Raw genomic sequence first — 16,605 nt, 5'->3', positions numbered from 1 at the left:
GCTGGGTTCTCTGCAGAGCATTGTGCAAAGTGAGCATTGTCTGTGCTTCAGGTGACATGTACACAGAATGCAACAAAAATTGGGTAGGGACTAATGAGTTCAGACCAGGAGGCTATTGAACCTTGACAGATGTGTGGGAGTTGAAACTAGGAACAAGAGGCCAGCTGTGGTTGTTACCTGGATTTATTTTGGTAATCTATTGCTTAATTATTATCTATTTCTTAGTGTCTTAAGATGGCAATTTTTAAAATTATTTTTCATGATTCTGGGAGTTAGGAATCTAGGTAGGACCTAGTAGGGATGGCTAACCTTTGCTTCTGTGATGCCTACTGGGGCTGGAACTACCAAGATGTCTTCTTCACTCACATGACTGGTGCCTAAGTTGGATGGCTCAAATAGCTGAGGCTAGGTTTATTTGGGTCAAATTTCTGAGGCCTCATTTCTCAGTGTCCATGACATTCCTTAGGCATTCCATGTGTTTTCTCCTTGTGGTGTCTCCACAGGATAGGGCAGTTCAGGGCTCCCAAGAGTATAAAAGCAGGAGCTGCCAGGCCTTTTAAATGCCTATGCCTGGAACTGGCACAGTGATGCTTCCGCTGCATTCTGTCATTTAAAGCAAGTCACAGACCCAGCCTAGATTGAAAGGGTAGGGCACTGCCCAAAGGCATGAATGCTGGGAGGGGCAGCTCATCAGTGAAGGCCACTAATGCAACAGATTACCACTAACAGCACAGCGGCCCAGGTCTTCATAGAGTAGTCATCTGAAAATGAATCATCTTTAAATGTTGGTGTGGGGGCAGGACTTCTGAGATGAAAAAGAGAGGATCTACAAAACTTCTCCCCAAAAAGAAATGATAAAATTGGACAATTGTCAATAGCAACCATTTTGGGACCCTAGAAATTAACTTAAAGAAAAAAGAAAAGAAATGAGAAGGATTCATTCAAGAAAAATTACTGAAACTCAGTAATAACAGTGGGAGTCTATGTTATTTTTGTCAGGGACTGCTTTTGTTCTCTAATCCCTGCTCCATCAGTGAGGAAATTCTAGCAAAAACTAGCAGCTTCACTGAGGAGGGAGGCTGACTTGATTTGGATCAAAGAGCAGAAAAAACCCTCATCCTTGGGCATTGCCAGATACAGTAGTCGTCTTGGTGACAAAGGGACAGGGAAGGACAGTGTTACAGCCTGAAGTTGTCATTCTATCTGGGGTGAAAAAACATAGTGATGGGCTAGCCAGAAATTTAACAGGAAGATTTGGGGAATGAGACAGCCACAGTGGGCCTTGACAAGCCCCCACATACTTCTCAGGTTGACTGGAAGGTTGTGTACATGCATAAGGTTGCATACACACTCAAGAAGGACCAGAAAGGACATTCACACATTTCTGGCTGAATATGAGTTTCTGCACACATATAGAGGAACCATGAGGGGGTCTGGTGGAAAGTAAAAGACAGGGAAGGCTTTAAACTGAACTTTGAATGTGTTGCCCAAGTGACATATGGATCCATTGGCAAAGGGTATGGAAGCCTTATGGGCTTGAGGTGTTTGAAAACAACTTCAGATCAATCATTGGCTGATCATTAAGCTATTGGAAACAGCATCAGAAGACCAGATTTAAAAATAAAAACCAAAATTTTTAAAATGAGCAGAGACATCACAGGCTGTATACCACAGCAGAGACAGATTCCACAGAACTAGTAGTCCAGACAATTTTCTAAACAAACAACCACCACCACTCCAGGGATGGGGACTTGAGAATCAGAATCCTGAGTTGTTATAATATATTATCTAAAACTTCCAGTTTTGTACAAAAAAATATGAGATCTGCAAAGAAACAGAAAAGTGTGACCCATACTCAGGACAAAAAAAAAAAAGCTGTCATTAGAAACTTTCTGGGTAGGGTGGGGGATTCCAGCTGTTGGACTTATCAGACAAAGACTTCAAAGAAGCTATTATAAACATGTTCAAAGATTTAAAGAAAAAGTTGAAATAATTAAAGGAATTCAATTATCTCAATTCAATAGAGAACAATTATAAAATAAGAACCAAATGGAAATTCTGGAGTTGAAAACTACAGTAACTGATATGAAAATTTTATTAGGAAAGCTTAGATTTAAGATTGCAGAATAAATAACCATGAGCTTGAAGATAGGTCAATGAGATTATCTGGTCTGTGAAAAAGAAAGAAAAAAGAATGAAGAAAAATAACAGAGCTTCAGAGACCGATGGAATGCCATCAAGCATACCAACATACACATAGGAAAGTCCTAGAAGGAGCGTAAAGATAGAAATGGTAGAATAAATATTTGGATAAATAATGGTGGAAAACTTCCCAAATTTGAAGAAAAATGTTAATCTACACAACCAGGAAGATTGATGAACTTCAAAAAGCATAAAACAAAGAGATTCATGCCTAGAAACATTACAGTCAAACAGATGAAAGCCAAAAATTAAGAGAAAATATTGAAAGCCACAAAAGAAAAATGATTCAATACATATAGGGACCAATGATACAATTAACAGCTGACTACTCATCAGAACAATGGAGGCCAGGAGGCAGTGGTATAAAATATTCAGAATGCTGAAAGAAAAAAATTATCAATCAAGAATTCTAAATTCAGCAAAAGTATGTTTCAAGATGAAGGTGAAATAAAGACATTATCATAAAAGCAAAGACTGAGAGAAATCATTATTGGCAAACACCCCTTTCAAGAAGTATCAAAGGAAGTCCTTCATACTGGAAGAAAATCACAACAGACAGCAACTCAAATCCACATGAAGAAATAAAAAACAGGGGAAAAGGCAGATACATAGGTAAATCTGAAAGGCTATATGTAGATTTTTTTCTCATAATTGATTTTAAAAATACAACATTGTATAAAATAATAACTGTAAGTTGTATTATTGGGTTTATAATATATAAAGATCTAATATATATGACAAGAATATCACAAGAGAAGAATGAGTAAATAGAGATATATATGAGAACATTTCTATATTTTACCAGGGTTAAGTTACTGTTAATATGAAATAGATTGTGTTAAGATGCATGTTGTGGCCGGGCGCGGTGGCTCACGCTTGTAATCCCAGCACTTTGGGAGGCCGAGGCAGGCAGATCACGAGGTCAGGAGATCGAGACCACGGTGAAACCCCGTCTCTACTAAAAATACAAAAAATTAGCCGGGCGTGGTGGCAGGCACCTGTAGTCCCAGCTACTCGGAGAGGCTGAGGCAGGAGAATGGCGTGAACCCGGGAGGTGGAGGTTGCAGTGAGCCGAGATCGCGCCACTGCACTCCAGCCTGGGTGACAGAGCGAGACTCCATCTCAAAAAAAAAAAAAAAAAAAAAAAAAAAAGATGCATGTTGTAATCCCTGGAATATACACTAAGAAAATAACTTTAAAAAATGTATTTAAAATACTAGCAAAGGAATTAAAATTGTACACTGGAAAGTATCTGCTTAACATGATACACTTTCAGCCTCATAGGATTCGCATAATATCCCTACGAAGGATAAATTACTATACCTATTTTAAAGATGAAAGAACTGAGGCTCAGAGGACTTTCACATGCTAACATGTATCAGAGATGAGGTTTTTATTCAGAGGTTAATCCCCTGCCTGTAACCACTATGCTATAGTGCCTCTCAGGTGCCTTGTGAGGATTAGAACCAGGAGACACCAAGTTTCCTATACCAGTCTTAAAGGTCAAGTGCTGTCTGATATATTGGAGCAATACACCAGACAGGGTCAAGTGCTGAGATTTTGTACACAGAGCAGAGAAAATGTGTCTGCCCACTACATGCTCACCAAAGGCCAAGGAGCCAGAGCCTGAGGTGTGGTATGAGCAGCTGGACAATATTTTTTTTCCCTCCTGTTGGAGTTGAATTCTTTGTGGCTTTGAACCAAGACAGAGGATCCATAAGCAATTTTTTTCCCATTATGAAAACATGTTTATTTCAGTCTTTTAGGGCATTTCAAAAGATAAGGTTTAGTACTTTGAAGTTTTTGTGTTCCTGGCTGTAATCTTCTTTAAAAGGTAATCCTAAATTAGTGGAAAAAAAAACTCTGCAGCTGTTAGGTAGTAATATTTGGTGGCCTTTTTTCTCCAGAAGGCATGGGTCGGGCAATGTGAGCCGTTGATCACCTGATCTCACCCACCCAAGGCCAGGTGAAGACCAGTTATTCATGTGGAGCTATGTGAGGCAGATTTCTGAGAAAGAATCCTAGCCTATCAGACTCTTCTGCCTTGGGAGGATGGAGGATGTGTTGGTCATCTGATTCTGTGTAATAAACCACACCAAAACTTCATGGCTTAAAACAGTAACCATTTTATTATTATTATTATCATTATCATTATCATTTTGAGATGGAGTTTTGCTCTTGTTGCCCAGGCTGGAGTGCAATAGTGCTATCTCGGCTCACCGCAACCTCCACCTCCCAGGTTCAAGCCATTCTCCTGCCTCAGCCTCCCGAGTAGCTGGGATTGCAGGCATGAGCCACCACACCCGGCCCCATTTTGATATTTTGAATGATTCAGTAGACTGGGCTGCTTGGGCTCAGGGTAGATAGTTCTTTTGATACATGTAATTTTCGGCTGGGGCTGCAAACATCTGAAGGCCCAACTGGGGTGGCACATCCAAGATGGTTCATTCACATAACTAGACATTGACACTAGCTGTTGGACAGGACCTCAGCTAAGACTATATAGCTCAGGGGGCCTCAGTTCTCCTCCATGTGGCCTCTCCATGTATCTTGGATATCTCACAGCATGGCAGCTGGATTCTCAGGACATCCCAAGAGCAAATGTTCTAAGATGCAGGAAGTAGAAACCTCCAGCCCTCTTAAGACATAGGCATAGAACTCCCAGAATGTCACTTTTATGACATTGTGTCAGTAAAAGGAGTCACAAAGTCATCGTAGATTCGAGGGGAGAGAAAACTAGGTCCACTTTTTGATGCAAAGAGCAGCCTGAGCCCACAGAAAGAAGAGGAACCATCAGAGCCATCTCAAGACTAGCTACCAGCATGGAAGATTTGTTCCTGAAGCCAGCTAGAGCTCTGCTCATCACCCTGCACTGCCGAGGATTGTGAGGAATCAAAGTGACTCTGCAGGGTGTTTTGTACCAGGACTGAGCCAGAAAACACACTTAGAGGGCTTGTGTGTGGGCAGAGGCCTCCCACCTTCTGAATACTCCTGCCGTGTTTCTCTGCATCCCACCAGGCAGAGGCAGAGCACAGGTGGGCAGATGTTGGGGGAACTACACTTGGTGGATCGTTTTGGAGACTCCACCATGGGAACTGGCAAGAATAGGCATCAGCCCTAACAGCTTCCTTTCCTTGCTGCTTTGGAGGGTCCTTTACTCTTCCAAAAGCCTACTGCTTAGAGAGTTCCACCAGCCTCCCGCTATCAGTGGAGCTTTGGAGAGACTGCCAAACAGCAGTGACATATGAAGTAAGAGCCATGTGTTCTGTGGGACCCACTCCCTTCACACTTGCTTAATCTAGAATGAGAACCAGACCCTAGGATGTTCCTAAAACTGTGAAGCAAGCACCCGAGGAAGTGAAAAGACACATTTGTCATGTGGAATCCTATTTTAGCCAACTTGTTTGTGAGAATTCTGGCACCCTAAAAGCCAGCTCTTCTGATATCATGTGCCCAGAGGCAAATATTACCTGTCCCGCCAGCCACATAGGGCAGCTGTGAACCTCTGACCAGATTGCATGTGTGAAAATGATTAACTGGTAACACTATGCCCCTGTTATGGAAGCTATAGCCATGGAATATCTAGGTGCATAAGAGAAGGGAAATTCCACATTCATGGGCAGAATCCAAGCATTTGGTTGATGTCGTGATTGCCAGTGTGGAGATCCTGGTCTGGCTCCAGAAGGGACATGCTGAACAAGGCTTACATAAGGAAGAGCAGAAAAGCCTTCCCCAGTGCCACATTTCATTATCATCAAGACATATAAGAGGAATCAGCCTGCCATTAGGACCTTCAGTCTTTAGTTGGAAATGCATCCTTTCCTTGTGAGTTCTGGCATTTTCTATAAACATGCAAGTACTTGGGCCCTGCACACACATCCAGCTCCAATATATCAGACACACTGCCCAAATTCCACAGACCCTTACATCAGTTAGGGACAGCCAGGACATGTAGGTGATCACAGTGACTATCTGACAAATCAGCATATGTGGGAGCCTGAGAAAGACAATGGAAACAAGCATTAACTGGAGCACCTTAGATTCCAGCCCATTTTGGGCTGAGTATTGTGGTGATGGTCATCCTGGAACATGGGAACCACATGACTGACAGTCCTGCCAGAAGCTCAGAGAGTAGGGAGGGTCAGGGGCCAAAAGGAAAGGATGCGAGTCGGGCAAAAAAAAAAAAAAAAGGCCAGGTGCAGTGGCTCATGCCTGTAATCCCTGCACTTTGGGAGGCCAAGGCAGGCAGGTCACCTGAGGTCAGGAGTTTGAGACCAGCCTGTCCAACATGGTGAAACTCCGTCTCTACTAAAGATAAAAAAAATTAGTCAGGCGTGGTGGCGTGCGCCTGTAATCCCAGCTACTCGGGAGGCTGAGGCAGGAAATTTGCTTGAACTCAGGAGGCGGAGGTTGCAGTGAGCCGAGATCATGCCACTGCACTCCAGCCTGGTGACAAGAGTGAAACTCCATCTCAAACAAACAAATAAACCAACATTAGCCAGTGCCCACTATTACCAAGTAGAGATGCAACAGTGACCTTGCCCAGTATTTATATAATTGAATGAATGACACGAGGTCTTGGGAGTTTAATCATCATTGACCCATGTGCACCTGTGAACCCCTAAGCAAACACGTAGGCTGATATGTGGGTGTGGTGGGCAGGGTGCTGGATGTCAAAGTAAGAACAGATGCCATGGAAATCCAAGTTAACATAACCAGTATGACTAATTCTAGTTAGCGTAAACAATGCAGTTGCACGCCTTTTCTGGGGACTCCTATGACCTGTGCAGGGCTTCGGATGTTGCCAGTAACTCTCAGACACATCTTCTCCGGAGTCAGATTTTATGCCATGTCCTTTTGTTTCAGGGGTTCCTGGTGGCCTTGCAGTATGGTTTTGCCAATGGAGAGGTATGATTTCCACGTTGCCATCCTGGTTTCATGTGAGGCTGGGGCTGCAATCCTACCTACCTCTGGAGGTTTCTGTGGATGGGATGATGCTATGGGGGAATGTGCAGTGACCAGCATGTGTGGGGACAAATTTGTATCGTGAGCTTCTGGTACAGAGAGCAGGAAGCAGCTTAGGCAAAAGGAAAAAAGGTGTCGGGATGGGTATAAAGGAGTTCAGAAGCCAGCACTGGCCCTTCTGGAGATGCAAGGAGTATTCAAGTGTGACAGAGGAAACAAGCTTGAACCTCAGAGTCCAAAAATCTGGATTCACGCCTTGGTTCACCCTCAGGAGCTCTGTGAGTTAGCTGGGTCACTGCACTTTGTTTAGCCTCGCTTTCCTCATTAGTAACATGGGAGCGACAATCATCCCTGCTTTGTAGTCTTGCCCCTGGGTATGCTGAGCACATAGCAAATGCTCAACACCTGGGAACTATGATTACTTTTTTAAAAAAACTATTTTTATTTTTTTGAGACAGAGCCGCACTCTGTTGCCCAGGCTGGAATGCAGCGACATGATACCAGCTCACTGCAACCTCTGCCTCCCAGATTGAAGCGATTCTCATGCCTCAGTCTCCTGAGTAGCTGGGATTACAGGTGCCCACCACCACGCTCAGCTAATTTTTATATTTTTAGTAGAGATGGGGTTTCACCATGTTGGCCAGGCTGGTCTCAAACTCCTGACCTCAAGTGATCCACCTGCTTCAACCTCCCAGAGTGCTGGGATTACAGGCATGAGCCATGGAGCCTGGCTTATTATTACTTTTAGTTATTCGTATTATTGCATAGCCCAACCAGCTCTCTGCTTCCCTGGGAAAAGTTCTGATAGTGGCAGGGGCAGAGGCCAGAACAGGTGTTTTCTCCTGTCTTTAGGAGTTGGTAGAGTTTCCAACCCCTTTTCAACCTCCTCTCGCCCTACTACAAGCGTAAATATTTATTTCTGTCTCCTCCCACTATGTATTTCCACTTACATAGAATGTACATAGCTTACATTCTATGTAAGCTTCGTGACAGCAAAACCATCTTCTGTTTTGCTCACTGCTGCTTCTTCTGTATCTTCATGCAGGGGGCTCCTCACCCATCAAGCAGGTTTCAGCTCACATGCCACCCTGGCAGAGTCCTTTCCTGAACACCCTATCTTAAGTTTTTGTTTCTTTACCACATTGTCCTGCTTAATACTCTCACAGTGTCATTACTACCAGACATGTTTATATATCTTTCTTTCTCCTTGTCTCCCCCAGTTAAAAGGTAAATTTCCCAAGGGTGGCACAGAGTAGCTACTCAATTAATATTTGCTAAATGGACACATGGCTAAATGACTCCAAGACAGTAACCTCTCACTTGTCTCACCCGGCAGGTGAAGGCTGAGCTGCGGAAATACTGGGTCCGCTTCTTGCTAGCCCGCCACTCAGGCTGCAGAGCCTGTGTCCTGGGGAAGAACTTCCAGTTCCTGGGAAAATGTCCCAAGAAGCTCTCGGAAGGAGATGGCGCTGAGAAGCTTCGGAAGCTGCAGCCCTCGCTTAACAGTGGGCGGCTCCTACACCTAGCCACGCGAGGTCTGGGGGAGCTGGGCGCCCAGCCCCAACAGGACCATGCACGCTGGCCCCGGGGCAGCAGCCTGTCCGAGTGCAGTGAGGGGGATGTCACCATGGCCAACACCATGGAGGAGATTCTGGAAGAGAGTGAGATCTAGGGTGGAGTTCCACCACCCTGGCTCTGCTGCCAGGGACTCTCGAGGGGGCCCAGGAAGAGGAAGCAAAGCAGGACACACATTGCTGGGCACGGAATCATTCTCGTTCCATTCACCATGCCACTTTGATATGAAGGCTATCACAAGGTTCTTCAAGCTCTGTATAAAAAAGGCTGTGTGTCATGCTCACAGCTTCTGCCTGCTCTTCTCATCCTAATAACCCCCACCAGTGTGTTTTTCAGAATGCCCACCAGACCCTAGGGCCTGGCTCTAAATTCAAGCAAATGAAGCCCCACCATGAAGAGAGGTTTCCTGTTACATAGAAGCCAGCCAGTATCTCTTCCTTTACCCCTCGGGATGCATGCTTTCCATCTGAGGTTGGGTTTAGGGTGCACAAGAACCTCCTAGGAAGCTTTTAAATTGCAGAATCCTAGACTTGTGGCTAAGCTTCTAACACAGTGAATCTGGGACAATGGCCAGGAATTGGAGCTGTTTAATAAGCATCCCAGGTAATCCTGCTGCAAGCCCACCCTTGGAGAACACTGGGCAGGGTGAGAGGGAGCTAGAAGCCCCACTATGTGGCCATGGCAGGATGCTGCAAGAGATGTTCTGCTCTCCGAGGTCAGCTGGGGTGTGCCTGCTCTCCTTGGACAGTGTGTAACCCCATATCACCCACCAGAGTGCCACTCCTCTCTGCTCTTCCTCTCCTATCGAGTCTTGCCTCTCTCTCTCTTTGCCTCAATTCTCTGTCCCTGCGCAGCAGGGGTTCTGCTTGATCCTCCCTTTGAGGACTGGCCCTAGCGCCTGGGGACCCTCTGAATGTCGTCTTTGGTCCGTTCCTCTCCTTTCTGGCTCTATCTACCTTTCTGAGGTTGGCTTCTACCAGCTAGATTTACACTACCACTCTCTTGGGGCAAGGAATGCCCCCGCCATTTTTGATTTGCCATTGATGCATTGATAGTCACACCTGTTGTCCCAGGAGGTTGACCTATAACTCTCCATGGCCAGAGTCCCAGCTGATCAGAATTTTATTTGCCCAGTGGGAATAAATACTGAAAGCAGGAGGGCCCAGGTAAAGTGATAGACTCTGGCTGGATCTGGACATGCCCAGGGTGGCACTGAGAGATCCAAGACTTCACATCAACCAGCCTGTGGATCTTTCCTGCCTACCGTGACCCACGGAGGCTGAGGAGGGCCCAGGCAGTTGAGGTCAGGCTCAGTGACTGAAAGTATAAGGCAAGAGGCTGTAGGAAGATCAAGGGAGGGACATCCTTTGGAAACAGTGTGTTAACGCACAGGAGTGTCGTTTTCATGGTATGTAAAATGCATGTGTCTGTGGGTGGGGTATGTTGCTACGGGACTGAATACCACCTTATCTTTGAGGGAGTCAGTATGATACTCCTCAAGCAGGGCTGCCATATTTAGCAAACAGAAACATGATACTCAATTAAATTTGAATTTCAGACAAATAATCTTCTTGTATAAGTATATCCCATGGGCATATTTTATCTGAGATTGGAATTTAATCACGCGTCTTGTCTTTTACTGGCAACTCTGTTTTCAAGGATACTTTGTCACAGGGCTGGGACTAGGGTGAAATAATCAAGGCACTCATCTCTAAAAAACTCAAAGTAAATGATCAAAATAAATCATATTTTAATGCAATATTCTGAAAAAACAAATTAACCAACTACAGCCCATGAGCCATTTATAGAAATGGAATTTGACTGGAACCAGGGGCAGGATAAGGGTGAGGCAGGAGAGGCCACCTCTTGCAAGTGCAGGCTCTGGTCCTGACTTTCAAATGTTGTCTATCAGGGACTTTTAATGTGAATTTTTATTTTTAAACAATTGCATTAAAATATTATTTATATTGACTATGGGGACTTTTGGGGTCCCCTTAAATTTTGCACTTGAAGTGGGATCCCCACTTGTGTCACCCCATAGTCCAGCCCTGGTTTCAGGATGGGGATGGAGGCAAAGGCATCAGGCAGGTAATGAAGCAAAGGTTTATTTTTTGGTGTCCAGATTATCCATAGCTCAGTCATGAAAATCTATGTCTTTCTATTTTTCTCCTTTCTGCAAATGTCCCTGCCTTGACTCATCAGCCAATTAGCTCCTCGAAAGCTGGGGTCATCTCGTATTCCCAGCAAGTACCCAGCACAGTGCCAGTTCAGACCAGGTGTTCCACACACATTCCTGGAATGAGACAGCACATAAATGGCTCTTGGGAGCTTTGGATGCTGCTGGGAGTAAGTGATCCAGGACCTTACCACTAAGAGGAGAAACTTTTTTTCAAAGCATTTATAAGTACTCCCTCCACCCCTCACTCCACAAATGGGGTGATCAACACGTACTGCTTGCTCTTGTTCTGCTAATGATTAAAAGAAGTTTATTTAATTTGATTTGCATTTTGTTGATTCTTTTACATTTGTTTCTCACTGGAGCCGAAGAATGTGGCTCTCCCACCCGTGAAGAATGCGATGCACTATTCCTGGCCAGAAGTGAGGAAAAGGGCTGTGGTGTTTAGCCAGGGACCTGGGTGCTCCAGTATCTTAAATTTGGTCTTAGGGACCAGAGGAGTGGGCAGAGGGGCTGGGGCCGGAAGCAGAGGTCAGAGGTCAAAAGAATGGAAGGAGAGTGTCTCCCTATTATAGACCACCCCATTGGTCAACTCAGCGTGCCTGTTGCTTTGAAGATCTAGTCTAGTGGTTCTCAATCCTGGTATTACAATCCCTTGGGAAGCTTTTTATTTATTTTTATTTTTATTTATTTATTTATTTGAGACCCAGTCTCACTCTGTTTCCCAGGCTGGAGTGTAGTGGCGTGATCTCAGCTCACTGCAACCTCCGCCTCCTGGGTTCAAGCAATTCTCATACCTCAGCCTCTCAAGTAGCTGGGACTACAGGCATGAGCCACCACACCTGGCTAATTTTTTTTGTATTTTTAGTAGAGATGGGGTTTCACCATTTTGGCCGGGCTGGTCTTGAACTCCTGACCTCAGGTGATCACCTGCCTCGGCCTCCCAAAGTGCTGGGATTGCAAGCGTGAGCCACCACGCCCGGCCCCCTGGGAAGCTTTTTAAAAAGGCCAATGACACGGTCTGACGCCAGAGATTCTGATTGAAATGGTCTAACTAGGCCTGGGTATTGGGATTTTTATAAGTTCCTGAGTGATCTTTTTAAAATTGTGGCAAAATATATATTTAACATAAAATTAACCATTGTAGTCATTTTTTTCTTTTTGTTTTTTGAGACAGTCTGGCTGTCACCAGGCTGGAGTGCAGTGGTGAGATCTCAGCTCACTGCAACCTCCACCTCCCAGGTTCAGGCAATTCTTCTGTCTCAGCCTCCTGAGTAGCTGGGAATATAGGCACACACCACTACTCCCGGCTAATTTTTGTATTTTTAGCAGAGACGGGGTTTCACTATATTGGTCAGGCTGGTCTCGAACTCCTGACCTCAGATGATCCACCTGCCTCAGCCTCCCAAAGTGCTGGGATTACAGGCATGAGCCACTGTGCCTGGCCAGCCATTATTAAGTGTACGGTTCAGTGGCATGAAGTACATTCTTACTGTTGTGCAGCCATCACTGTCACCACCATCCATCTCCAGGACACTTTCATCTTCCCGACCTGAAACTCTATATCCATTAAACAATAGCCTCCCATTCTTCTCTCCCCAAGCACCTGGCAACTTCTACTTTCTGTCTCTGTGAATTTGCTTATTCTAGATACATCGGATATAAATGGAACTGTATAGTATGTATCCTTTCGTGATCAGCTTATTTCACTCCCATAGTGCCCTCAAGGATCATCCACCTTGTAGTGTGTGTCAGAAATTCCTTTTTTTAAATGCTGAATAATATTCCATGCATACCACATTTTGTTTATCTGTTCATCCATTGATGGACACTTGGCTTGTCTCCATGTTTTGGCTATTGTGAATAATGCTGCTATTGGTAGGGTTGTATAAACATCTAGTTTCTGCTTTTAAAATTTGAGTATACCTGCAAGTGGAACTGCTGAATCATATGGTGATTCTATATTTTCCCCAACAGCTGTGCCATTTTATATTCCCACCAGCAACGCATGAGGATTCCAAATACTCTATGGCCTTTGCCAACATTTATTTTCCTTTTTTTTTATGATAACCATTCCTAATGGCTGTGAAATGGTATCTCATTGTGGTTTTGATTTGCGTTTCCGGAATGACTAATGATGTCGAGCATCTTTTTATGTGCTTGCTGATTAGTCCTTTGTGAGTCTTCTTTAGAAAAATGTCTATTGAATTCTTGGCCCATTTTTCAATTGGATTGTTTGTTTTTTGTTGTTGAGTTGCAGGAATTCTTTATGCATTCTGGATATGGATACCTTATCAGATATATTATTTGCAAATATTTTCTCTCATTCTGTAGATTGTCTTTTGTTCTCTTGATAGTGCCCTTTTATGTAGAAAAGTTTTAAATTTTGATGATGTCCAATGTATCTATTTGTTTTTCTTTTGTTGCCCATGCTTTGGCATCAATGCCACCTGCGTGACTTTAATATGGGACCAAGGTTGAGAACATCGGAACTGAGGCAGAGGGGAAGGAGGTGAAACCTCCTCTGGAAACTGACAATACCTTGCTGAAGTCCAAATAAACTGAGTCTTCCTCCCATGTGGCATTTAGAGCTCAGAAATTCTTCCACAAGCACAGACTCAACTGATTCTCACAACTCTTAAGTGATAGGCAATGTAGGTGTGGCTGGCCCAGTTTTATTTTTTAAGGAGTGGTCATCCCAGCTGGAGCCTAAGAGCCTGAGACACAGACATAGATGTGGGCTTGTCTGATGAGTTTATATAACCATGAAGGGGCAGAAATGGGAGTGAAGTGGACAGCAGTATGGTGGCTGACCCCACTTGGCTCCATGGTCAGAGTCTGAGCCTGGTGAGAGAAGAGAAGCTTCAGACAAAAGCTAGGAGAGCTGTTTCCGGGAGGCAATGACAAAAGCTGTTTCCATGATACATGCTACTCCCCATGGGGCTGTTCTGATAGACTCTAACCTAGAAGGCTCCTCAGCAGATCAGATCAGCACACAGCTTGGGCACATTAGGAGCACTGTGGCCTCGCCTGTGATTAGGAACGTAGTACTTGGGGGCAGCAATGGCACCTGGCACTAAGGGATCTATTGGTGAATCTGTGCGGGACACCTCCTGGAGATGCTAAAAATGCCCAAGAGGCACTGCACAAGGGCCTGGGATCTTATGTGGGCAGGTGGCAACAGAAGCTGGGGCAGTTTGGATTATTGCTCTTAATGAGACCCATTTCTGCCCCTGAATTTACATGTACTTGAGGAGTCAGAGATCTAGAGACAGGAAATCACTTCCCCAAGGTCTCTATAGTAGACATCTATGTTTAGAATCTGCCCTTCTTATAGTACCCCAATTTTCCTCTTGGAAAAACCACTCATCTCCTACTGTCAGTCCATGGAACTTGAGTTGTCCTGACTCTATCCTCAGTTCAAGGATGGGCATAAAAATCTGCTGGCCAAGCAAAGCAGTACATCCTTCTGGCATCAGATATTGAGTCAAGCTGGGCATATAACTAACCAGAGACAGTGAGAAGCAATCCTGATACTTTGGCTGGGACTCTTAAGAGAAAGCATTTTCTCTTTTCTGCTTAAATTGGAACCACGAAGAAGGCAGCCTGGATCTGCTGGTGACCGTCCTGCCAGCATGGAGAGAACCTGTCTGAGAATGGTGGTGACAGCAGAAAGCAGAACGAGGAGAGGGAGAAATGAACTCTGGGACATTGTTGGAGCCCCTGGATTAAGCCATACCTGAAGCTAGCCCTACTCCTAGAATTTCAGCTATAAGAGCCAATCAATTTCTATTTGTGCCACAATAATTTGTGCCAGGTCATCTACCTTTTGCATCTGGAAGAGTCTTGATGGCATAGCTCATCACTATCTCCACCTCCTCTTCCCTTTGGCCAAGTTGAACTTCATGCTTTATTTTCCACAAAGTGTCATACAGCTGTACAGAATCCCAGCCCAAGTGGTCCTTCCACCCTAAGGTAAAAAAAGAGATGCTAATTAGGTTTTCACTCTTTGGCTCTCCACTGGCCACTAGAAGCTCCAGTGGCCCCTTATGTCTCTCCTTGAACCACAAACCAGCAAGGACCTGATTATGCAGTGTCTGTCCTTTTAGACTCAAGTGACAGTGATAGCCTGACCTCAGAGAGAAGTTAAAAGCCCCAGCCTCATCCTCCAAGCAACCAGATTCATTCATGGAGTGTGGTGGAAAGAGCATTGAGCCCTTTGGTTATATTCCTAGAACACTCTGGACCGGACCCACACGGTCCTTTATCTCCCACTGAATTGGCTTCTATATAACCCATTATGTCTACATGGGAGAATGTCTTGGGCAGATGATTCTAGTAATAATCCTTCTTCTCCCAGAACCTCTGGACTCACGCCTTGTAGCCTCCTTCCCCTTTCCAGCTCCGACATTGTGCAATCCTAGAGTTCTCTATCCTGCCGTGTCCAGGTCAAAACTATTGGAGAAGTCTGGTGTAACCAAAGGGACTCCAGTTTAAGTACCAACTCCTACTCACACTTCCTGCACTCAGTATCCTCATCTGTACTATGCAGATAATAACGTCTCCGTCAATGAAATAATGACGGCAGAGTCTAGAATGGCACATGGCTCATAAGTGTTTATTCTCACGTTTGCTCTCCACACAGAGGAGTGCTGTCTGGCAGTGGTGATTGTGTCATCTCTGTGGCTAAAGTGGGGTCTGGGGGCATCACCACAACACCAGCAGCTGGAGACTCCCGAGCCTCTAGAGGTTGCAGACAGGTCAGTCAAGAATCCAGGGCATCCATGCATTTTTCTGACCTCATCTTGGAACTTGAGGCTGGAGAATAAATGGGCCTTCAAAGCAACAAATCCAGGGATCTTGGAGAACCCGCTGATGGAGTTCCTGGGTATCCCAGGCCCTGGAGCTTTGAGGAGGCAGTGGGGGGCCGGTGGGTAGCCCTGGCCTGACCTCTGCTCATCAGCTGGCTGTCCCTGGGCAAGCTGCTTCCTGTCATTGGGACTCCTTTTCCTTGTCTCTAAAACAAGGGGCTTTAGGGCCAACTATGGCTCTGCCTTCACCTCTTACTATATTGAAGCTGAACTCATCATTGTTCCCTGAAGCCCCAAAGACTCCCTGTATTTCTCATCTCCATAGATGGCATTGCTATTCACCCACTGCCCATGCTACAGGCCTGGCTGCCATTCCTGCCCTCCCTCCTCCTGCCCCCTCAGCCAGCCAGGTGGATGCTACCTCCTAAATGTGTCCTCACTGGGTCTGGTCCTCTCCATCCCATTGCCTTTCCCCTGGCCCAGGCCATCTGAGTGGCTGCTAAAGCTTATTCATCAGGCTCCCTGCCCCCAGGAGCCCCCAGTCGCTCCCCTCTGACTTATTTTAGCCTGCTGATGACTTCTCTTACAAACATAAACCCCTCCTACTTCCAACTCCACAGTGGCACCGCTGACCCCACGGTGAGCCCCCAAGTGCTTACCACGGGCTGCAGGGAGGGCTTTGCGTGGTCCAGCCCCCACCTACCTTTTAGGTTCAGCTCACACTTTGCTCTCCCTCCTCCTTCTACCCTCCAGCCACCCTGACCTTCTCCTGGAAGTTGAGATGGTTGTTTGTGCCTCAGCGGCTCTGTGTTGGCCGCCTTCTGTTTGAGACTTCCCCACCCCGACCCTGACCCCCACCTCGTGTGCAGTGGGTCT

The 16,605-nt window shown here is 45.4% G+C and overlaps 1 protein-coding gene across 1 annotated transcript in view; it reads left to right on the top strand.

Annotated features, from left to right (window-relative positions):
* The window catches only part of GLP2R (glucagon like peptide 2 receptor), a 67,078-nt gene extending 55,837 nt beyond the window's left edge, over positions 1 to 11,241 (top strand). Inside the window, exons 12-13 of the mRNA XM_055257273.2 lie at positions 7,069 to 7,110; positions 8,504 to 11,241. Coding sequence (XP_055113248.2) covers positions 7,069 to 7,110; positions 8,504 to 8,839 — 378 coding nt within the window. The 3' untranslated portion in view covers positions 8,840 to 11,241. The remainder of the gene's footprint in view (positions 1 to 7,068; positions 7,111 to 8,503) is intronic.
* Positions 11,242 to 16,605: the final 5,364 nt, after the last annotated feature.

Source organism: Symphalangus syndactylus, chromosome 20 (genome assembly GCF_028878055.3).
Source record: "Symphalangus syndactylus isolate Jambi chromosome 20, NHGRI_mSymSyn1-v2.1_pri, whole genome shotgun sequence".
Taxonomy (NCBI): Eukaryota; Metazoa; Chordata; class Mammalia; order Primates; family Hylobatidae; genus Symphalangus; species Symphalangus syndactylus.
This window is presented reverse-complemented; position numbering and strand designations above follow the sequence as displayed.